This window comes from Tasmannia lanceolata, unplaced genomic scaffold (assembly GCF_043159265.1).
Source record: "Tasmannia lanceolata isolate RefF3 unplaced genomic scaffold, GAP_Taslan_0.1 ptg000012l, whole genome shotgun sequence".
Lineage (NCBI taxonomy): Eukaryota > Viridiplantae > Streptophyta > Magnoliopsida > Canellales > Winteraceae > Tasmannia > Tasmannia lanceolata.
The window spans coordinates 45,799,191-45,823,700 of NW_027518689.1; the positions used below are offsets into that span (position 1 = coordinate 45,799,191).

Below are 24,510 nucleotides of genomic sequence, written 5' to 3' on the forward strand. Positions count from 1 at the left end.
AAATTCGCACCCCCTGTAGGATGATTTGCACCGTTTAACGTGAACTGACGTAAAAAAGCATCAAAAAGCGTTAAAAAGCGTTAGACTTTAACGCTTTTTTATGTCAATTCAGGTTAAAGGGGTGCGAACCATCCTACGGTGGGTGTGAATTTATCATCACTCCTCTTTTTATCATCTCTTGTCAGTATCTCTTTTTATGATCCTTCATATTTTGTTGGTCAATATTTATTTTTATTATTATTATTATTGCTGCTGCTGCTGCTGCTGCACTCATTGCAAAATTACATATGCAGTCATATACAATGTATGGAAGAAGGCTTTTTCATTAGACAACTGTGTTGCTTGTCTTGGTACCCTGTCTTTTGGAGTTTCATATTAAGCCAATCTTGTGATTAACATGCAACTCATATATCCTTTGCCAAGTCATTAATCTTATCAAATTCTCCCTTGTGAATTACAAGCTTTAAGAATTGTAATGAGTTTGATGAATCTTTGAGAGTAACTTTTGCGTTTTAACAATTTATTCATGGAAAATGATGTGTTTAGGCAAGTATATGCTTTTATGTATTGGGAAAAACTATATATAACCCATTACTCTACATGTGGGGCCCATTGGTCATTGCCAATCACAACTCATTTGCTTCTTTTTCCGCGCCAAACAACATGCATCCGAACAAGAGGAGTATCTTTTTAGGAAAGAGCTTTCTATTCCGACGAAATCGATTTCCACAGAAAGAAAAGGAAACGAAAAGGAAAGCCTCTCTAGGGTGGAAAGACCTTTCTTATAAAACCAAAGAGGCCCTCATGGAAAATGTGCCTTTTCTTTGCATGGAAAATATTAGTTTGTATCCACATTCCCGGTCTTGAATAGCTCCACTTCTTTATTGGGAGGATCTTAAGGCTGTGTTTGGGTTGCAGGAATTTTTTGGAAAAATTATGAATAGAAAAATACTTATGAAATTTCCACCTTATTTACACACTAGAAAAGTTAATTTGAACCAACCTTGTTCAGTTTTTACTTGTAGGAAACTTCGATTTATGATAACATCCCTCAAAAATAATCATAAGCATATCATCTGCTTCGAAATCATGGGAAGAAAATTTTCCAAGAAATTTTTTTCATCCAAAATATTTTCTTGGAATCCGAAGAGGGCCTAATGAAGTTTGGATAAAGGGGGATTATTTGTTCAATACAAATGATCCAAACTATTTATTTGTTAGGCCTTGCTATGTATGGACCGTATGTTAAAAACCATCTTCATTTATAATTCTAACTATCCAATTTGTGGCTGTTAAAATACACATTGAGACAATAGAGAGGCAACAATCTCTATTGACACCACAAATTGGAAGGTTAGGATTGTCAGATGGGATTTAGTTTTTTGTACATTGAGAAGTGGAAAAAATACAGTTACACCTCCTCAACTTTCTAACACGGTCCACAATAACCCTGTAGTTTCAAGCTCATCAACTACAACCCCTGACTTTTCAATGTGTATAAGGTAGACCCCCTCAGTAGACGGTCCGTCCACAAATCGAAGGGTTAGGATGTTTCTGTGGAGCTGATTTTTTGGGCACACCCTATCTATGTCAGTGCCCATCAAATGAATGCTTTGGATCAACCAAACAATTTGGGTCCATTGTGTTTTTGGTCGGCGGACTAGAGAAGGTTATACAAATTAGCATTGATAGTGTTTCAAAAGAGGGGTATACGTTATACAAATTGAAAAGTCAGGGGGTGTAGTTAATGAGTTAAAACTACTGGATTATTGTGGAATGTAAAGTTGAGGGGGTGTAACTGTATTTTTCCCTAGAAAAATTGGATTCTCCAAACCATCTCTATAGCAGGGCCTAACTGATAAACGATTTGGACTATGGATCATTGAAATTTTGGGCCCCATTCTTTCATTCATCCGCTCATATTTTCCTTGGCAAATTAGAGAAGTGGAAAGATTGAAGTGTCTTTACTGAAACAAGGGGGTGAAGATATCAATTTCATTCTAGCACAATAGGTGCAATCGACCATTATAGATTACATCACTTTCGTACTTCTAAAATAGGGCTTTGCTTTTCCAATCGTTCTCAATGTTAGGAGTTAGGGTTTGGCTCTACCATCTCTCATTCTTTCGATCTTGAACGAGGAGATGATTGAATAAAAAACCAAGAACCCAATTCAAGTTCTCATCTTCCTACGTTCTCGAACCCTGTAAGTTGTTACTTTACTAACTCCTTTGTCCTTTTTGGTGCCAATGTTTCGTTATCTCTGCAGAAAACTTCTCCATTTCAGTAGCAAAGATTCAAGAACCCATGACTATTTTCTTCAAAATCAATGTCTGAAATCCATCTCCCACATCTCAAACACTAATATTCAACAATCTTTTACCGTATCCTACCTCATCAACTCATGTGGGCTGTCCAAAGCAGCAGCTCTTTCAGCTGCCACAAAAATCCGATTAAAAACCACAAAGAAAGCAGACTCAGCACTCATATTCTTCCAAAACCATGGATTCACCAAATCCCACATCATAAATCTCATCACTAAGTGCCCATCATTACTCTTAGCCAATCCAGACAAAACCCTAAAACCCAAATTTGAGCTTTTCACTAGTTTGGGCTTTTCAAGCATCGACCTTGCAGAGCTACTCATCTTATATCCAACCCTATTAAAAAGGAGCTTAAATGACCGTATTATCCCTTCCGTTAATTTCCTCAAAAGTCGTGAGTTCGACAGAGATGGGTGGCACGTCAAGTGCTTCAGAAAATGGCTGGCCGGGAGTGGTGAGTTTGACAGAGATGGTTAGCACGTCAAGGGCGTTGGAAGATAGCTGGCCTGGAGTGGTTGGCGAGAAGGCTGAGCTCCATATACGGAGCATTGCTCCATAGACCCACACCAGTGGCCAAAACAAGGCGGCTACGGGTATTTCACCGCTTGTGAGAATGACAATGACTGAAAAGACGCGTAACATGGCTTGATAGACCCACACCAGCAAGCCCTCCGCCTGTGTAGTAGAAATTCTCCAGCCAAGTATAGCAAAGGCAGGAAGAACACAAGGGATGTATGAAACAATGGATATCCATACTCCTGATTCTCCATACAGAAGAATCGACAACAAAGAAGATATAGATAGAACAAGTATCATGAGGAGCCAGATCAGTTAAATGGTTACTTTATAAAAACTTGGTAAGTACAGTTATTGACAATCTCATGGCCCTTCTTCCAGCATTTTTTTGCCTGTTCTTTGCACTGAAAATGTTTGGTTTTTCGAGTCTTTGTTCACTCTAGATATTCTGTGAAGCGTCATTGTCTATAGTTTCGTTGTGGTCTCATCCTATGTGTTATGTGAATTTATTCATGATAAAACTATCCGAGGTAGGGGTGCAACTCGGGTCGGGTTGGATCGGTTTGAGACCAAACCTAACACAACCCAAAATTAAATCGGGTTGTCTTTTCCCAGTCCTAACCCAACCCAAACTAATCTGAGCCAAAATCGGGTTGAACCCAAGTTGCACCCCTAGAATTTCATGGAATGCAACCAGCTAGAGATTATCTATAAAATGGCATTGCAAAAGAAACGGGAAAAATAAATACCTTGTTTTCATTGTGTTTTTCTATTTTGTGAGCGTTCCAAGTAATTTTACAAAGGATCTTTAATTACCGTGGGGGCAACATATATAGCTGAAATAGATAGATCGACTTCATCTCTTTTCTTTTCTTTTTGAAAGCTAGATCGATCTCTTGTACAAAAAAATGTGGATCAAGATGATCTTTTCTTACAAAAGAAAGTGGTAAGTTTTCAATGGATTTTTTTTTAAGTGTTTCCATATAATTTTACAAATGACCGTTACTTTTGTTTGAAACAGACAACAAACAGGCAGGAAATAGCAAGACTGACTTCACATCTTCTACAACAGAGGGAGAGAGAGAGAATGGATTTGAATATGTTGATCCAACTGATCTTCTCTCTTACCATCAACTTCACTGCAAACTTATCTTCGCTTATGGAAAAGTTCAAATCTACGGAGAATAGGCCACTGAAAACTCTCGTATATGCTTTGGTCTTAATCTTCTTGTTTGTGGTTACTGCCGTCTGCTCTTATAAAGCAACTCATTTAACTGATCGCTGGTTCCTCATGATACTTCTTCTATCTATATCTTATTTGTTGTCGATTCTTCTGTATGGAGAATCAGGAGTATGGATATCCATTGTTTCATACATCCCTTGCGTTCTTCCTGCCTTTGCTATTCTTGGCTGGAGAATTTCTACTACACAGGCGGAGGGCTTGCTGGTGTGGGTCTATCAAGCCATGTTACGCGTCTTTTCTGTCATTCTCACAAGCGGTGCCATACCCGTAGTCGCCTTGTTCTGGCCACTGGTGTGGGTCTATGGAGCAATGCTGCGTATATGGAGCTCAGCCTTCTCGCCAACAACTCCCGGCCAGCAATCTTCCAGCGCCCTTGACGTGCTAACCAACTCTGTCGAATTTACCACTCCCGGCCAGCCATCTTCCGAAGCCCTTGACGTGCCAAACATCTTTGTCGAACTCACCACTCCCGGCCAGCCATCTTCCGACGCCCTTGACGTTTAAAGGGATCGAGTAGTCACTGCTACAAGCAAATTATGTAGATCTTTGCTGTTACTTGGGCTGTCAGTTTTTCCTTGTTATGTTTTTAATAAGTTTCTATGTACTTAATCTTGACTGTTAGACGCTCAACATATATTCTTCAATACAATGTAGAAAAAGTAATGGCACCCAAAATTGCAGTCTTGCAAAATCACGGTGTTCCCAATTCCATGATTTCGAAACTAATCTCAACCCAACCCAGAACAGTGATACGAAATGATAGTCGGATTCGTGAAATGGTTGCTATGGTTAAGGAGATGGGTTTCAATCCGGTTAAAGCAAACTTTATTCAAGCAGTCTGTGTAATGTCAGGGATGAGCAAATTGAACTGGGAAGGAAAATTGGAGGTTTATAGGAGCTTAGGTTGGTCTGAAGCTGCGATGTTTTCAGCTTTCAAATTGTATCCAAACTATATGGTCATATTAGAGAAGAAGATTAGGAGAGGGATGGATTTCTTTGTTAACAAAATGAATTGTAAGCCCTCAGTCATTTCCAAATATCCTAACATTCTCGCGCTTAGTTTGGAGAAGAGGATTGTCCCAAGATGTTCGGTTTTGCAAGTTTTGATGTCAAAGGGTCTGATTAAGAAGGATTTGTGTCTTGCTCCGGTGTTGAAACTGAATGAGAAAGAATTCTTGGAGAAATTTGTGATCAAGAATCTGGACAGATTTAAAAAAAAAAAAGAATCTGACTGATTTCCTGAACTTTTGAGGGCATACAATGGCAAGTTGGAGCTGTTGGATTAGAGTTTGGGTGTGAAGAATTGGGTGGGATTCATACCATTCAAAAAAAAAAAAAAAAGAAGGAATTGGGCGGGATTCAGAAATTGTTAGATGTTTTCAAAACTTTCAAAACATATTTTGATATGAATGGCAAAGCACAACGCGACACGAGGCCTGCAAAATTTCGAAGGATTCCATTCAATCAAGCTTCATTGTGATGTGGGGAGAAAAGCTCTGATGGGTTTCTTATGGCTAGTGATTTAAACTATTCTCTTACTGATTGACAGAGTTGGATGTAATTCTGAATTCTTAACTTGTTTAACGATACTTCTCTTACTGATTGACATTTACCATCTGTTTGATAGTTAATGGGTTGAAGGGAACTCTTTCTTATTCTTTTTTTTTGAAAATAGGTTGAAGGGAACTCTGAACTCTGAAGACAAGAAAGAGCTCTGAATGGAGTTTTTAAAAGTAGTCACCTGCATATATGTCGTTTGATTGCTATAAACAATAGTCTGTTTTTTACGCCATCCTTTATTGCTGTTCTGATGAGAGGACTGCTGAATTTTAGTTACTCAGTTTTCTTTTCTTTTTTTGGTACCATCTTGTATTGCTATTGCTGTATTTTTTAATCATGTCTTAGAATGTAGTCTAAATATATGCATCCTATCTCACCATATCGGCCAAATGTCTCATGCATATTGTGGATATAGTATGTTTACCATGCTTGTACTGGTCTGCACATTCTACAAAAGAACTGTAACCAATACACCAAATGCCAGATAGCTGCTAAGAGCACAAGCCAGAAAACACATTATGTGCATCTGCCACACCTTCGTCACTCCAAATACCCGGATTCGTTATAGTTCCTCCTGTGAGACTCTAATGACTTCACCAACCACTTCGGCCTAATCATCCCACTTCTTTCCTCAATCCCTGTGAGACTCTAACGACTTCACCAACCACTTCGGCCTAATCATCCAACTTCTTTCCTCAATCCCAATAAAGGATATCGATTTCCGATAACCACTTTCACCCGATCCAATTCACCTCTATCGAGCCAGCGAACTAGTAGATCATCTTTGTTAAATTTGGCCCTGGCATCTTGATTACTTTCATAGAAATTGGTTAGTGTTCAAAGTTAGCCATATATTTCTAGAATAAAAATCCAGAAAAAATAATGAAACAAAAAAGAAAGTGGATGGCAATTTGTGTTGCTATTTTGGTTTTGGTGCTTTCCATCCATCTCCTTTATTTAATATTTTTCTCATCTTATGTATTTAGAGTTCTTTAATTGAGTCATACAGTGCCTAACTAGGTAGGTGGCGGTAATATTTCCCTTTTGGATTTTGATCATTTTTAGGAAAATTAATTGGTTCTCTTAGTTGCTTATGAATTTTTAAATAGAGGATCAGCTTGTTAACAGTTGAAACTCTACTTGCATATTAAACATGTTCTTCTTGGCTCTTCCTTCCTAAATTCTCATAAGAGGGGAGGAAGCATTACAAAATAGGGGTCCAATGGAATGACATTCTTTTTGATGTTCAATAGAAGTGTTATATTATGTTAGGGGCCCCATTGATTGGACAAATGGCCTCACAGTCCCATGACATGTAGGATGATCCAGACCTTGATCCCTAACCACCATGTGGATGAAATTGCATTACTTGGATGTTGCTAGCTTTCAGAATACTGCATTTTTGCTCTTTAGATGTTAACTATGGTTTTTGGGTGAGGGTAAATGTGGGTGTCCCTAGTAAACATGGGGTTAACATGATCTGATCTGCTTAAGTTTGGGCTATGACTTGTCAGATAATGGTCAACCATTTTGATCAGCCCTGTAAGACCCACATGTTTTGGAGAGATGGTTAAGAGGGTGAATCACCCTTTCAGTTTCTTGAGCAAGCCATGGTACCATAATCAAGAATGATGCATTTCCCTGTTCCATATGATGTTGGAGAAACTGAGGCTGATTTCATCATATAGACCTTCTTTATGTGGGATTTAGGGATGGAATGGAATTCCCGAATCTTTGATCATAGAAAATCAAGTTCTCGATCGCCTCATGGGCCTTGCAACACAAATTTAACATTTTTAAGTGGTTAATCTCTTGACAATATCACCAACTGTTGGGAACGATTCTTAACGACTCTTAATTACCCATTTATAATGTGTAAATCATATTTTACTTTTCTTAATGTTCAATAGTGAAGCAATCATTGAACCTGAAAATGGTGTTAAGATGCTATGAAGCTATAACTTTTCTTAATCCCCATCCCCTCCCCTTCCCCGCCCCGCATCCTTCAGGGACAATCACTTTACTTTGTTAAATGTTAGGTTTAAAACTAAAGATTTGCTAGGGACAATCACTTCAGGCATGTTGCGGCTTGGCTATTGCATGTGAGAGTAGCCACACAACCCACATAGGCTAAGATTTTGTCTTATTCATTTTATTAACCTGGGGACAAAGGTGGTTGCTCTCAGATTAATTTAATTGATCAATAGTCCCTAGCAGATCCCTAATTCCCAATCCCACTTGCCAAAAAGTACTGTACGTGCCACACCATAGGAAGATCCAAACCATCCATTTGATGGGCACACCATACTACCATAGGCATAGGATGATCCAAACCTTCCACTTGATCGGCACATTGTAGGATGATCCAAACTGTCCATTTGATGGGCCGCAACATAAATAGGTTGTAGCCCAAAAATCATTTCCATAGGATAATCCCAACCCTCTGATCTATAGAGGAATTGCATATTATGGTACCTTCTATAGATCGGAGGGTTGCGATCATCCTATGGAAATGATTTTTGGGCCGCAATCTATTTACGTTGTGGCCCATCAAATGGACAGTTTGGATGATATATGGTGTGGCCTGTAAAGTACTTTTAAATTGTAGCCTATCAAATGGACGGTTTGGATCATCCTATGGTGTAGCCCATACATTACTTTTTGAAAAATAATGGACTATACGATTGTACACCATATAAAATCTCATCACTCATCAGAGAGATGTTGCCTTTATTTGGGGGAGAGAGATTTTCAAAGAATTTAATGTTGCCTTATAGTGATGGTTCGATGGAGAGATTTTAGGAATTTCTAAGGGTAATATACTAATATAATGAGAGACAATGCCCAATGGATTATAGGTAAAAGCAAACATACAAAGCTATTTCAGGGACAAAACTGTACTAATAGAAATTATGAAAATTTTGGAGGAATCTTGTAGATATGTTTTGATCCAAGGGGTTTCTAGTAGTTTTCCCAAAAAAAAAAAAAAACACTTAAAAAAATACAAGAAAAAAATGGCATTAATGAGGTGCGGGGAGGGGCGGGGCCAACTTCATCCCCTTCTCCGCACCGGGGAATTTTTTAAATCCCCTTCCCCTTCCCCACTCAAATCGGGAATTCCCTTCCCAAGCGGGGCGGGGCGGGGCAGGGCGGATCTTCGCTTTTCCCGGGTGAAATTGCCCGCCCTACTCCTGAATCACAAGTTCACAACTAGTGTGACCTTTAACAAAGTCTTCACTACATCCACTGCCCACAAAATTCGTCCTGTCAAACTCTTCACCAACATTGATAATTGGGCTCAAAATTAAACACAATTTGGGTCCTATAATTAGTAGAGAAATGATAGAATGAAGGGCCCCCTTGTAAAAATCATCTTTCAGGGCGCCCCTATTGGTTAATATATGCAAAGTTTGGCGCTGGAAAAAAAAAGTGGAAACCATGTTGACTTTGTTGAAATCAACCAATAAGGGCGCCCTTGAAGCTGATTTTTGCAAGGGCACCCTTCATTCTATCATTCCTTCTATCATTCCTCTAATTAGTATTGGACTAAAATAATTCTCAAAATCCAATATGATCAGGGCCTTAAAGAGCTCCTGTGCTCATAGGACCAATCTCAGCCATTCAACTATTAAAAATATCTACGGTTATAACATGTTTGGATGGCCAATTCTTCTTAAACATTTTGTTAGTCCATCGGTCCGACTTTATCAATCATTATATTCATCTAGCATACGTACAATGGGCCAATAATTCTGCGATGAAGCTCGTGCTTTCTAGTCTTAAAATGGTGTAGAGAGTTGATATTGGCACCCCCTGAATTCATTTTGGACCCCTATGTAGGTGTAACTAACAATAGAAAACACCTTGTTGACAGAGTTGAAAGAAGATAAACCAGTCTTTTGAGCAGGATATAGCCTGATATTGCTAATATGGTAACGATTTGGGTTGCTATTATGGTTTAGAAGAACCATGTGGTTCATGGGTTTTCTTTTATTTTATTTTTTGAGGAACCAGTCTCTGACCCCACTTTACATATTGCTGTTAATGGTGATCGCCGACTGAAAATCATGATCAGACACTGATCTATTCATTGCTTCTTGTTAGATCATGTTCTGATAATCCTCAGCCTTTGATTACTGCCTTGATAAAAAGGTATTGAAAAAAAAAAGAGATGATTTTTCACCTCCCGCCCCTGGTAGGATTATGCGCCTCCTTTAATGTGATTTGACATAAAAAAACATTAAAGTCTGCCGGGGGGCAATCATCTCCCAAAAAAATATTTAGGTAAGAGTAATGCTAGACTGAAGGGAGCTCTTGGAAAAATCAAGTGAAAGGCGTACCCCCATTGAATTAATCCCCATCATTCCCTCTAAAACATGAAGGGAGCCCATGGAGAGAAAAATCAAGTGAAAGGCGTCCCCCATTGAATTAATCCCCACTGAACGTGCTTAGCTTGACTGGCCAGCCAATTTATGCATGCTTTTGATGCCGCTGGCCTTTTTTATAACACCCGCGGGGTGCCTTTGGGACGGGACCTTGAATCGATATATCGAACAAATAAACACCTTGCCTGTACTCTACTCATAGGAATAGGACTACTTCTATCTTCTTCTTAGAGTCGTTCCGTTCGGTCCCTCTAACGATGTAGTTGAAGCATCAGTTTGAGATGAAGCCCTTAATTTTAAACATTTTCAATAACAAAGCAGAGTTTTTTTGAGCCTAGGAAACTTTATAAAGAAGCTTTGCTAACTATGGGCATGCATGATATAAAAACCCTGGCATGGCAAATTAGGTATGAGCAAAGATAGGGGTGCCATTAATGAATTAAGGGTGTGCAGATATCAATTTATTTGGAGCCCACTAGTTGTGTTGAGTCTGCTGACTATGGATGATCATAGATCACATCAGAATCGGACGGTTAAGATTGTCTGATGGCCATGAATTTGATTTGACACAATGGAGATGAGGCCGGGTAGAACAGGGTTCCAACTCGCTAACAAGAACAGGGTTTTGCTTTCCAATTTTTCTCAACGACAGGAATTAGGGTTTTACTTTCCCATCTCTTATTCTCTCAATCTCTAAGCAAGGAGCTGATTGAATGACCAAGAACAGAGCTCAAATTCTAATATTCCTACCTTCTCGACCCTGTAAGTTATATCATTACTAACCCCTTTTCTTCTTATTAGGATCAATGTTTCGTTGTCTTTGCAGAAAATTTCTCCATTTAAGTAGTAAAGATTCTAGATCCCATTACTATTTTCTTCAAAACCCATGTTTGAAATCCATCTCCCACATCTCAAACACTACGATTCAACAATCTTTTACAGTATCCTACCTCATTAACTCGTGTGGGCTCTCTGAAGCAGCAGCTCTTTCAACTGCCACCAAAATCCAATTAAAAACCTCAAAGAAAGCAGACTCAGCACTCACATTCTTCCAAAACCATGGATTCACCGAATCCCACATCACACTTCTCATCACCAAATGCCCATCATTACTCCTAGCCGATACAGACAAAATCCTAAAGCCCAAATTTGAGTTTTTCAATAGTTTGGGGAGCATTGACCTTGCCAAGCTCTTCACTTCAGACCCAACCCTGTTAAAAAGGAGCTTAAATAACCAAATTATCCCTTCCTTTAATTTCCTCAAAAGTTTTCTTCATACCAATGAGAACATCATCTTTGCTATAAGACGCTCAACACCTATTCTTCAATACAATGTAGAAAAAGTAATGGCACCCAACGTTGCAGTCTTGCAAAATCACGGAGTTCCCAATTACATAATTTCCAAACTGATATCAAAGCAACCCAGAACGATAATGTTAAATAATAGTCGGTTTAGTGAAATTGTTGCTATGGTTAAGGAGATGGGTTTTAATCCAGTTAAAGGGAACTTTATCACAGCGGTCCGTGTAATGTCAGGCATGAGTAAATTGAACTGGGAAAGAAAATTGGGGGTTTATAGGAGCTTAGGTTGGTCTGAAGATGAGATTTTTTCAGCTTTCAAAATGTATCCAACATATATGATCCTATCAGAGAAGAAGATTAGGAGAGGGATGGATTTCTTTGTTAAGGAAATGAATTATAAGCCCTCGAGCATATCCAAATATGCTGATATTCTCGCGCTTAGTTTGGAGAAACGGATTGTTCCAAGATGTTCGGTTTTGCAAGTTCTGATGTCAAAGGGTCTGATTGGGAAGGATTTGTGTCTTTCCCCTGTGTTGAGACCGAATGAGAAGAAATTCTTGGAGAAATTTGTGATCAAGAATCTACAGAGAATTCCTGAACTTTTGAGGGTATACCAAGGCAAGATGGAGTTCTTGGGTTAGAGATTGGGTCTGAAGAATGGGGTAGGATTCAGAAGTTTTTAAATTTTTTCAAAATGTTGGCAAGTTATTCATTTTTCTGAATGGTCATTTCTTCAACAATTTTGTGTTGTGCCATTTGTTTTTAAGTATCATTAAGTTTTGTCGCTATACTTATTTTGTTTGAGCTTATTTGTGCTGGAAGCTGTGTTGGAGCTTGCAGTGGATGGTTGATCACAGTCATTGTGCGTGTGTGGTTTTAACTCTGGAGTCTGGACTGACATAAATTTTATTTGGCTATGTAGTGGCAGAAACCCATTTTGGAAGGGTTTCATAACGTATTTTTCCTGTGTTGATGTGTCATATCAATACAAACCATTCTTATGCAGGCAAAGGACTACACGACATGAGAGCAGCAAATGTTTAAGAGATACCATTCAATCAAGATTCATTCTCATGTAGGGAGAAAAGCTCTGATAGGTTTTTTTGGGGCTCGTGATTTAAGCTTTCCTTTAGAGTAATTGAATGACAGAGTTGGAGGTAATCCCAAATTTTTAACTTGTTTAATGATGCTTCGCATAGTATATTTAACATGTCAGCCTAATGACTCTTTTTTTGAAAGGTATGTCAGCCTAATGACTGGTGTGGATATATTATGATCACCATTCTTGTACAGGTCTACATGTTTTGCAGAAGAACTGTGAAGGATATTTTGGCCCCAAATCAGTGGTATTTTGATCACTTGCAACGACATTGACAAGTGTGCAAAATTAACCACATATATCTCTATAGAGAAAACGGTTTCTACACACTAGTGTAGATAAGTTATCTACACACTAGCTTAAAATACAGTGAGGGGCCACATTGTTTGGGTGACCCAAAGCATTCATTTGATGGGCCCTCAGATAGATAGGGTGTGCCCAAAAAATCAGCTTCATAGGATCATCCTAACCCTTCGAACCGTGGAGGCAAAAAATGGACAGATTTGTGTAGGTACACGTCCATTTTACCTCCACAAATCATAGGGTTGGGACGATCCTATGGAGATGAATTTTTGTGGACACCCTATCTATGTGAGGGCCAATTAAATGAATGGTTTGGATCACCCAAACAATATGGCATCCACTGTATTTTAAGCTAGTGTGTAGATAACTTATCTACACTTGTGTGTAGAAACCGTTTTCTCATCTCTATAATTTTTCTAAAAAAATCCATAAAAATAATGAAATTTGGAACCTTGTTCTCCATACTTTGTAGCACAAGTACTTTATTGTAGAAAAGGAAGCGGTTAGAAATTTGTGTTATTATTTTGGTTTCAGGGTTGGGTATTGTTACCCATATATTTTGGTTCTTTCCAGTATCAAAATAGATGGGTGCCAATACCATTTCCCTTTCGGGGTTTCATCATTTTCAGGAAATTTGATTGTTTCTCTGAGTTATTTTGTTACTTTTAAATAGATGATCAGTTTGCTAACAGCTTAATCTCTATCGGCATATTGAACTTGGTTTCCTTTTCTAGTTGTGCATTCCTTAGGAGGAGGAAGCATTACAAAACTGGGGTCTAATGGTCTGGACCCAACAAATAAAATTGCCCGATTAGAAGGTAACTTTGGCTTCTATAAGCCTATGGATCTGCCCCGTTGATACCCGTACTACAATATACACCTCTTCTTGTAAACTTTGCACCCTTCCCTACGTATTGTCAAATTGCTAGTTCATCTCATCTATCCTAACCATCCAATCCAAGGGCAACCTCTTTGATGGGCCATAATTCCAAAATTGCATTGGTTAGATAATTTTACCCATTGCTGAATCACATTCTTTTGAAAGGTCAACAGAAGTGTTAAATCATGTTAGCCCATTGATTGGACGAATGTACTCTCAATCTACCATACACACGGCTGTCTATGATGATGCAAGCCTTAATTTAGTTAACCACCATGTGTATGAAATTGCTTTCATTAGATGATCCTAGATGTCAGAATAGTTCATCTTTGCTAATTGGATGTTGACTATAATTTTTGGTGATGGTACAATTTGCTGAAACCCACAAAAAGTGATGTCCAAAGGGGGCAAAATTATCACACGTGTAGTCAAACATTTTTCTAAATATAAATTGTTAGTTAGTTGGACAACTAAGATGGCTATGGCTCACCAGATGGTGGCCAACCATTTTGATCATTCTATAGGTGCTACATGTACTATAGAGTTGGATAGGAGGGCCAGTTACGGATTTCAATTGCTCGAGCAAGCCCTGGTAGTACCATAGTCAAGAAATGATGTATTTTGCTTTTGCTTGGAGTTGGAGAAATGGGGTGAAGCCATGGGTTTTCCGAACCCGGGGAGCAGGCTATATCTGATCAATGGGAAAAAACAAAAGAAAATATTTGAGGAACCCAAACTTCAGAGCAGTTGGAATCCTCTCTAATGCATTAAACCTGTAAGTTCTATCAACACCCTCTTAGATTCATTTCTGTTCAATGTTCTTTGTCTATGCAAAATGCTTCTCTAAAGCAGCATTATGTATTCAAGAAACCCATGTCTATTTCCTTCAAAACCCATATCTCAAACCTCTCTCCCACATCTCAAACTCAACAAACCAACTGTCTTTACAGTTTCTTGCCTCCTAACCTGATCTGAGATGTCAGACGTTGCATCTCTTTGAGCTGCCCAGTAAATCTGCCTTGAAACCTCAGAAAAACCAGATTGCCCTCACATTTTTAAAGAGCCACAAATTTACTGAATTACATGTCAGAGAACTCTTTGCCAAGTGCCCACAATTTTTCTTTTCCCTTTTTTTTTTTGCAGATAAGCTTGAAACTGTTACAGAAGGGAAAAGCTGATATAACAACAGGATATACTGCCCAGGGAAGAGGAGAAACAGAGAAAAGAAGGAAGAACTTAGAATAGAAGAAAAGAAGGAGAAACATAGGCCAGGGAGGGAGGGACTCCTTCTTGGCAGACCAGTCAGCAATCGGATTGCTCTATGTAGATATGGAATATCCTCCGAAAAAGGATAGATCGAAGCCCAATTCTATTAACAATGGCAATGGTCTTCTGAGGGATTTTAAGCTTGTTCCCAACAACATTCACATCAGAAGCATTCACATCAGAAGCATTCACATCTGAGGGACTCCTTGATGATCTTCTGGACCCCCTTGATTAACTCCTCTCTGAAAAATAAAAAAAATATTAAAAAAAAGCAGATGCACACTAAATCCATATTGAAGAGTGAGGAAACTTCTCCATGACAAGAATAAGGCCTTTGAGAATATCTTGCAGATCTGCCACTGAATTGAATATGGTGCCAACCCAAAAAGAAATTTGGGGTAAGAGTTGGGAAGAAGGCCGCCGCCGCCGCGTCTCTATTTGAATTTGGAGGCCCTGTCTACATTGAGTCAGAGTTACTTCTCTGGAGGACGAAGCCATCGGACTTACTATCTTTGGCCTTTACGAAGGCGTTGTATTCCATTTTTTGTCTTGATGAACTTGCTGAATTTAAAATCCTTTTGCCCAGAAATCCTGATGTGAAAAGGAGTAGCTTGATCCACCTGAGTTTAACCCCTTTGATAATTTTATATCTTGAAATTTTGGCTCCATGGAATCTAGCAATATTTTCTGCACTCCCACTTGACCAAGATGACCAAGGATCGAAAACATGGTCGTCGTCCAGCTGTACCAAAAAGACATTTACGGAGCTCATTTAGGAAATATTCATGAGAAGATTCTAAAGAGATTTGAGGAACATTAAACCAGCTACCTAAGAAAGCCCAAATGACTTTAGATGTAGTCCAGGGTGGTAGAACTTGTTTCTCACATTCCTTGGCTCTGTTACAAAAGTAACTTCTTGAGGCTTAATATGAATTGTCTAGATTTAACTCAGAATTCTGTTGGAGTTATTTGAAGGAATATTCTCCAGCAGAAAAAGAAAATTTTTGTAGGGATAAATTTATTCGGAAGAAGCTATACCTCTAGATTCTGGCAAAGGAAGCTTTCAGGTAGGGGTGCAAGTTTGGCCCTGTCAGCCCTGAGCCGCCCTGAGGGCTGGATTTTTCAACCCTGAGGGCGGGCCAGGGTTCATTTTTTTAGACTATGACTCAGGTCGGGTCGGGGTCTTGGTTAATGCCTCGGGTACCTTGACCCGGCCCGACCCTAAGTTTTCTATTATAGAATTGAACCATCTGTGCATGTTTCTTTTGCTAATGTTTTCTATTATTATCTTGGATTGATGTTTCTTTAGATTATTATTATTAATTGTCTCTGTTGCCCGTCATGTTGTTGAATTCATATTGTCTTATTTTGTTCCCTTTCTCTGTTTATTGATCATTTTGTTCTATATGATAAGTGATTGCTTTATTTTTGGCACTCTTAACAGGTATTTGCACTAGGGTCAATTAGGGCCGGGCCGGGCCGGCCCTGCCCAATCAGGGCGGGCTAGGGCCAGCACTGAGCCCTGTAGGGTGGGCAATGGGTTGAGGTTTTTCGGCCCTGACTCAGGGTCAAGGCGGATCAGGGCCGAGATAATGGGATCCAGGGTTGGGCTAGAGTTTTGAAAAACCCGACCCTGTTGCAGCCCTACTTTCAGGCCTTGCAATGCCCGTTGCTGTGAGAGAACTAAAGTATGATCATTCCAAGGAGGTTATCTCTGGTCAAGAATGAAAGATTAGTTCTGTTGTTGAAGGGACTAATCAAGAATGTTGAATATTGCTTGGATGTTCTAATCACTTTCATGGAGAAGTTATCTGAATTAGGAGTTGGGTCTGAAGAATTTGGGAGGATTCAGAAAACTGTATAATTTTAATATCAAAATGCTGGAAAGATGTGCATTTTCATGTATTATTTGCTCTTGCACAATTTATTATCTGATTTGAAGATTTCTTTCAAGCCCAAACTCACATCGGTTAAAATAAGGGAAAAATAGATCGACTCCCTCAACTATATGACATTTTCACTTCTAACCCTATAGTTTTGAAGTCACCAACGACACCCCTTGAACTTTCTGACAGATTTAAGTAGACCCCCTCCGCTGACGGTCTGTCACTTTAACCTGACAGAATGACTTAGATTAACCTGGGGTTAATATTTTGAGGACAAAAATACCCTCCTCATTGGTTTTAAGCCATTTGTAAAGGAATTAGGGTTACACCATTTCATTCCAAGCTTTTTTCTTCCTAGTTGACAATTGCTCCTCGTCAATGGCATCAAGTGACGCTTATTTAAGACACCCCCCACCACAGACAACGAACCCCACTCCATGTATACATCAAACCCTACATTTCAAGAAAAAAACATTGATAAAGACAAAAAAAAGCCTCAAAATATTAGGGTTTATATGTAAAGCATGAGGATGATGCGAATGAAGACAAATAAAACCCCTACATCAAGGGTTTGTGATGATAAATAAACGAGGTTTTGAATCAAACCCTAATTTTCAGTTTTCAAGTATGAAAACCCTAATTTTTAGTTGGGGAGGATGAGGACATTATAGTCATTACCTGCTCTTCGTCCATTCCGTCACATTAAAAAAAACCCAACGAAACCTTAGCGGGTACTTTGAAATTATAGGGTTAGAAGTGATAATGTCGGGGGGTCTATCTGTATTTTTCCCTTAAAATAAAGGGCGGCGATAAATTCATCCCCTTTATGATAATATCTTTCTAAAATAAACATAATCATATAATTTCCCTCTACATTATGGAAATAAACTTTTTCCATCAGAAATATTTGTCGTAGAATTCCAACAGGGCAGAGTGTGGATAAAAGGGGACTATTTGTTCAATATAAATGATCCAAACTGTTCATCTGTTAGGCCTTGCCATGGATGGACCATATATTAAAAACCACTTTCATCCCACAATTCTAACCGTCCAATTTGTGGCTGTTAAATGCACGTTGAGAAAACAAAGAGGCAACCAATTCTATTCATGGTAACAAATTGTAAAGGGTTGGATCATCCAATGGCAGTAGTTTTTTTGTACATGGCCCATCTATAGCAGGCACTAACTGCTAAATGGTTTGGATCCTAGAAAAATTGGCCTCCACTTGTACTTTCATTCATCCAATCATATTCTTTCTTGAAAAAAAATATTGGGAAAAATATACTTAGACCCTGTGGTTTCTGACACATTCCACTTAACCCCTAATGTTTAAAAAGTTACAAGTAGACCCCTTCAGTTCATGGTTCGTCCACATATTGAAGGATTAGGATGAGAGTTGATTTTTTAGGCACACCCTATCTATGTCAGGGCCCATGAAATGAACGCTTTGGATCATACAAACAATGTGGCCCACTGTGTTTTTGGTAGTGTTTGGATTCGGGTATGGGCCCACATTGTTTGGATGATCGAAAGCGTTCGTTTGATGGGCCCTGACATAGATAGGGTGTGCCCAAAAAATCAGCTCCATCAGATCATCCTAGCCCTTCAATCTGTGGACGAACCGTCAGCTGAGGGGGCCTACCTTATACAAATTGAAACCACGAGGGTCTACTTGTAACTTTTTAAACATTAGGGATTAAGTCGAATGTGTCGGAAACCACAGGGGTCTAAGTGTATTTTTCCCAAAAATATAAGGATGATCATAGATAACTTGTAGTGCCATTAGTGAAACAAGGGAGTGCAGATATCAATTTCCTTCCAATTACTGTAATAACTAAGGAAAAATTGTCAACTGGTGACAGAAAAATGCAAAAATAGTGAATGGGTGACACCCTTTTGAAAGTTTGTGAACGGAGGTCGAAACACCTTTTTCTGACATGGCCTTTTACCGAAATACCCCTCATGGCAAAAAGAACACGTTATACTAGATTTTTCTCTCTGTTACTTTTCACCAACCAAAGTTTACCGCCAACCTCTGTTACTTTTCTCCATTAACGCCTGAAACCCACGAAGTGTAAGTGAAGATTAGTAGCAGAAGACTTCTTAGGATTAGAGCTTCCATTAATGCGTTTGAACCCTGTCTTTAGTGTGTGATAATAACCATGTCTGTATTGTATGTGATAACCCTATCTTTATTGTGATTGATAACCCTATCTTATAACCCTTTTAAAATGGTGAATTAGGGCTTGTGCTTCTATTATCTCTGAAACTGTTCTTATAGAGTTGGTACCATACTAATAAAGTTGGTATTAGTGTTTGATGACCCGAATATAGATGGTTTATGTAAACCCTTTTGTACATGAATCACAATTTTTTGCACTTGATAATCCCTTATTTGTTGTTGGTAAGTCCCATATATTTTACCTGATAAACTTGTTTTGACACTAGATACACCTCGGAGAGGCTTGGTAACCCCCCTTCTATGTACTTGGTAATCCCTTTAGAAACTTGAAAACCCCCTTGTGTAGAGAGTTGAAAACTCCTAATTTGCAACTTGATTATCCTTTACAGAAGCCTTCGTACGGACTTGAATCCCCCATTAGGTAGCTGATAATCTCTTAGAACACCTTGTGGACTGACTTTCAAACCCCCATTGAGGTAGCAAAACCCCCTTTAGAGTCCATAACCCCACTTATGAACTTGGTAACCCATTGTGTACACTTGAATACCTCTCAAGAAGATATGAAGATCCCCTTTTAGCAACAACTCTGTTTAGAACCCCTATTTAGGATTTTATAAAAATGTCTGAAACAATGGTTTCTCTTCTTTTACACTATGATGGAGATTTGACGGATGATGTTTCTTGGAAATACGTCGGAGGGAAGAAGACATTGTTATCTGTCAGCCGCGGAATCAATTTCGACGAATTTCAAGCTGCAATCCAAAGAAGGATTGGTGTTATAGAAAGGCAGGTTTTACTATCGATAAAATGTCGATATGTTGTGGATTCATATATAGTCACTTTAACAGACGTCGATGATGATGATGTCCTCCAAACAATGTTAAGGATGTTTGACAGATACATGTTCAATTCGGTGATGATATACATAACTAAGAGCATAAATGACAAATGTATTAATTCCTTAAATTCGTCAATGCTTCCCCCAAACAAACTCTGCACTAGGAGACCCTCTCTTAATCGTAGCATTCCTTCTACTTCAATTCCGTCCAAAAAACGTCTTCGTTTTGAAGTGGACTTGCAAAAAGACTACGAAAGTGAATTTGATGGGAGATATGTAAGTGAAGAAATCAGAGGTGCTCCAGCAGAACCTGTCATAAGGTATTGTAGTTCTTTGGCAATGTTTGAATACTTCCATATTTCAATTTATAATTCATATGGATCCAACTTGATTATATATTGCCGAACTATGCAGGTCTGAAATTGACTTAAATGAAACATTGGCAAGTGATTTGTATGGCAACCATGTTAGTGGAGGCATTGATGACTTCCAAAATGTGGGAGATCTTGAAGTGGACTTCAGTAATGTTAGTGAAGACGGTTTCTGTGTGAGGGGTTTAGATTTAGAAGAAGAAAGAAATGATGATGATGATGAGGAGGAGGATGATGATGATGACGATTATGAAAATATCGGTGTTAGTCCATGCGCTCAGCCTTTCAGTGCGGATTCTCCTATCAGAGGGGGTTCTCCTATCAGAGAGGGATCTCAACCGGTTCCGACTAACAGTAGTCGGCCAATGAAAGCAGATGGGATGTTTGTTGGGGCCCATGATGTAGATACTAATAATCTTCAGTTTGAGCAGTTAACGGTTGGGGCAATATTTTCTAATATGCAACACTTCAAAAAGGTTGTCAAAGAGTACGCTATTCGGCAGAGGTTTATATTCGTGAGGTCAAAGTCAACACCGAAGAAGTATGCCGTTCGATGCAAGGTAGAGGGTTGCAAATGGCGTATAACGGGTACTAATCATATGACCTGTGCGTTAGTGAAGTCGTTTGTCCCCGACCATACGTGTAGAACTAAATTAAGGGGCAATGATCACCCTATTGTCACAGCAGCTTGGGTTGCTCAGACATGTTTACGCTTATTTGCTTGCCCAGATGATGTGAGGACAAGGATCATACGAGAATATATCAAGATGCATTGGGGTATAATTATAAGCTATTGGAAGGCGTACAACGCGATGAACATCATACTTGAGATTAAGTGTGGGAATGTGGAGGACTCTTATCGAATATTGCCTGCACTTACAGTTCTGATGATGAGAAGAAATCCCGGCAGCTATATGCGTGTTTTCAGAGCCAGAGATTTACGACCTAGGGGAGATGATAGATTTGTTCGCTTATTTTGGACATTTGGTCCTAGCATACGGTCTTTTCATCGAACACTCAGGCCTATAATTTTGGTTGATGGGACACATCTGCGAGGGAAGTATCTAGGAATCTTATTGATTGCAATCGGGGTCGATGGTAACAACGGTTTATATCCATTAGCATTTGGGGTTGTTGAGACGGAGAACGAAGATAGTTGGAGGTGGTTTTTTATGTTGCTGAGGCAGTACGTATTGGCAGCGGAGATGAACATATTCACCATATGCTCTGATCGACAGAAGGGGTTGTTGCAGGCAGTGCCTAATATATTTACCAACCTCCATTTTTTTGGGTTATTAACCTTCGAATGTGGGTTATCAACCCAGAAAGAGGGTTACCAACCATTTTTTCAGCCGAGTAAAGCTGCTGGAATTGGAACTTAAGGTTACCAACCTCCCTTTTTTTGGGTTATTAACCTTCGAATGTGGGTTATCAACCCAGAAAGAGGGTCACCAACCATTTTTCCAGCCGAGTAAAGCTGCTGGAAGTGAAACTTAAGGTTACCAACCTCCCTTTTTTTGGGTTATTAACCTTCGAATGTGGGTTATCAACCCAGAAAAAGGGTCACCAACCATTTTTCCGGGGGAGTAAAGCTGCTGGACTTCTAAATTAAGGTTACCAACCTCCCTTTTTTTGGGTGATTGACCTTGGAATGTGGGTTACCAACCCAGAAAAATGGTCACCAACCCATTTCCAGGGGAGTAAAGCTGCTGGAATTGAAAATGTCTAAAACCTGTTTAAACACAAACACACTTCATATTATGTTTAAATTTATAACTTCCCTACTCATTCAGAAACACAAACACACATGTCTAAAACCTGTTTAAATTTACAAGTTCCAATATTCAAATTGAAACACAAACACAAATACACTTCCATAAAACCTGCTTACATTTACAACTTCTCCACATTCATAAACAAGTTCACAATTCCATAAGACCTGCTTACATTTACAACTTCTCCACATTCATAAACAAGTTCTCCACCCATTCACAAACACAAACACACTTCCATTAAACCTATTTCAATTTACAAGTTCTCCACCCATTCACAAACAAAAACACAGACCATAACAACTTCCCTTGCCATTTAACAAATCCCATGCCAATCTCCATTAAAAAATAAAGTTTGATCATCAGAAAAAATAAACATCCACCAACATTAGAAGGTGTTCCTATATAAGTGTGCAGTCCCCAAACTCTCCTCGTAAAAATCTCTCACAGAGTTGTAGCCGAAATTCAGGAATGTCTGTCGGCCCAAAGTTTAGCGGTTGACCATGGTAGAGATGCTCAATCGCTTTTAGGACAAAAGCGCCGCAATCAACCCTGTATAAAAGCATGCATTGAATGGAGTTACTTTTAAGCTAACTACGAATGAGATAGGAATACTAACAAAAATTCGAAAGTTTTAAGTTTGAACCCACCCATTGTTCTGCTTTCGGAAGCCATCCATCTGTGAATATGGAAAGTCATCGATGTTGCAACCCCGGCCCTTCAAATATTCCTTCATTAATGCTACCTGAATTTAAGACAAGGAATGAATATTGAGTGTTATACATATGGAAGTAACATTAAATGTTACGGAAGATGTTAATTTACTTACAGTGGGAGATGCTCGCTCCTGAAATGAGTCCCCTTCCATTGAGTTGAACTCGACCATCTTTTTATTCACCATATCAACAAGCACAAGAGCCCAATGAAAGTCTTGACAGCATGGGATTAAAAGCATCCCAATATCTTCTGACGGGATATGGTCAAGTGTACGATGCAATAGCTCGTTCGCCAACCGATCGGTGTCCAACTTATTTTTGTCATCCATTGAATCATGCCCTGAAGTCTTATATCCCTGTACAATGAAATGAATTTTGTGGGAACACTAGATCATGGATAAGTTGTAAAGTAACATGTATAGCTACAAAAAAGCCTCTTACATGTACTGACGAAGGAATATATACAATCCGTCCAATCAAGGCATTGCTGGAGGCGCACAAATACTTCCCATATACATCCAACACCTACAACTCAAAAAAATTTCTTAATTACCTCAACAATGGGTACTGAAGACAACACTTAATTTAAAAAATGACACTTACTTGGCCACTGAGGACTCCTTTCAGGTTCCACAACGTTTCGAGATCCTCGGCCAAGACTTTTACCCCGTCAACGGTCATGAGAATACGACTGCAAAAATATACAAAGGTTAGAGGAAGCAAGTATCTAACTTTGAATAATGGTTAATTGAAAACAAGTGTACTTGCCTTTGTTCTTGTTTTTTCAACTTCTCAATGAGATCAGTTCGCCTCCGTGTTACTTTCTTCGTTGCCCTCTCACTTTTTTTCTTTGTCACTGGGGGTACTGTATAGGGGTTACTCTTGGCGTAGCTTGGTTTCCTATCCCTTCTCTGATTTTTCACTCTCCTCTCAATGCTCCCTAATTTTTCCGTCCTCTTCCTCTTCTCTTTACCCTCAGGGCTATCGAGAATGGTAACAACATCTGACGCTCCTGTTACAACTGCTTCATTTACGAAGCCAACATCTTCAGCCTGACTCATCACATTTATGACCTCCATATCTTCCTCGTCTCTTCTTTTTTCCCCATCTTTTCTCAATTCTTCCTTCTCCATTTCAGCTTCGTCTCCCTCCTGTCTTCTCATCGCTTCCCACTCCTTCTGTATAATTTCCCTCTCAGCTGCAATCTGTATTCGTAAATTCTCCTTCTCCGCCTCCATCTCCACCCTGACTCTTCTTAACCTCTCCTTCTCCTCTTCATTCTGTCCCCTCTCTCTTTTTACATTGTCCCATGCCTCTCCTATCTTCTCCCACTCTCTTTTTATCCTCCTATCCTCACTGGCCTCCTCAGCACCCTCCTGACCACCCTCCTCAACTACAGTATCCCTTCCTTCAAACGCAGGTGTTCCGATCAATGCTGGGACAGTAGGTGACTGCCCTAATGGTTCTCCCTGCCCAATGATTCCTTCTTCCTCGGCTTCCTAATATACAAATAAGGGATACAACACACAAAATTTGTAAACATTACCAACTTAAATAAAACATAATATAAAAAGAGGTCCATTGCGATACCTGCTCAGGAATGTACCGCAGTTCGTCCTCTCGTGGCATCAATGTCACCACTACCTAACGATTTGAGAAAGTTGTTAGATCAGAAAATATTACAGACTATCTAAAATGGTATCTAGTAGATAGGGTCTCACCTCAGATTTGTCTATCTTCCCATGCTCAATCATATAGTACTTATTCGCTTCATTTCCTTTTGACTTCCACTTCAGAATACGTGGACAGGCATCTGGATTTTTTGGTATCCACAACTTCGTGTGCTCGAAAAGCCACACCTGCACAC

General features: G+C 39.2%; 2 protein-coding genes and 2 long non-coding RNA genes across 6 annotated transcripts; 3 read left to right on the top strand and 1 right to left on the bottom strand.

The window, feature by feature from the left end:
- The first annotated feature begins 2,008 nt into the window (after positions 1 to 2,008).
- On the top strand, positions 2,009 to 5,862 carry LOC143888865 (uncharacterized). Its single transcript, XM_077393254.1, has 4 exons — positions 2,009 to 2,800; positions 2,895 to 2,931; positions 3,862 to 4,555; positions 4,678 to 5,862. The coding sequence occupies exons 1-4, from the start codon at positions 2,250 to 2,252 to the stop codon at positions 5,316 to 5,318; spliced, it is 1,923 nt and encodes a 640-aa protein (XP_077249369.1). The 5' UTR covers positions 2,009 to 2,249; the 3' UTR covers positions 5,319 to 5,862.
- A 4,570-nt stretch (positions 5,863 to 10,432) lies between these two features.
- On the top strand, positions 10,433 to 15,544 carry LOC143888362 (uncharacterized). 2 transcript variants are annotated; one of them, XR_013254540.1, is made up of 4 exons: positions 10,441 to 10,790; positions 12,337 to 12,487; positions 13,467 to 14,387; positions 14,756 to 15,544. It is a non-coding gene; the product is annotated as an uncharacterized LOC143888362 (long non-coding RNA). The 2 variants fall into 2 exon arrangements; XR_013254539.1 differs by having other exon boundaries at positions 10,433 to 10,790; positions 12,337 to 14,387.
- LOC143888361 (transcription termination factor MTERF8, chloroplastic-like) lies at positions 10,788 to 12,070 on the top strand. The gene has a single exon (XM_077392752.1). The coding sequence runs from the start codon at positions 10,835 to 10,837 to the stop codon at positions 11,969 to 11,971; it is 1,137 nt and encodes a 378-aa protein (XP_077248867.1). The 5' UTR covers positions 10,788 to 10,834; the 3' UTR covers positions 11,972 to 12,070.
- Positions 15,545 to 22,141: 6,597 nt separating the features above from the next.
- LOC143887458 (uncharacterized) lies at positions 22,142 to 22,936 on the bottom strand. Of its 2 annotated transcripts, none has more exons than XR_013254191.1 (3): positions 22,757 to 22,936; positions 22,578 to 22,672; positions 22,142 to 22,479 (listed from the first exon to the last, which is right to left on the bottom strand). It is a non-coding gene; the product is annotated as an uncharacterized LOC143887458 (long non-coding RNA). The 2 variants fall into 2 exon arrangements; XR_013254190.1 differs by having other exon boundaries at positions 22,753 to 22,936.
- Between the last annotated feature and the right edge of the window lie 1,574 nt (positions 22,937 to 24,510).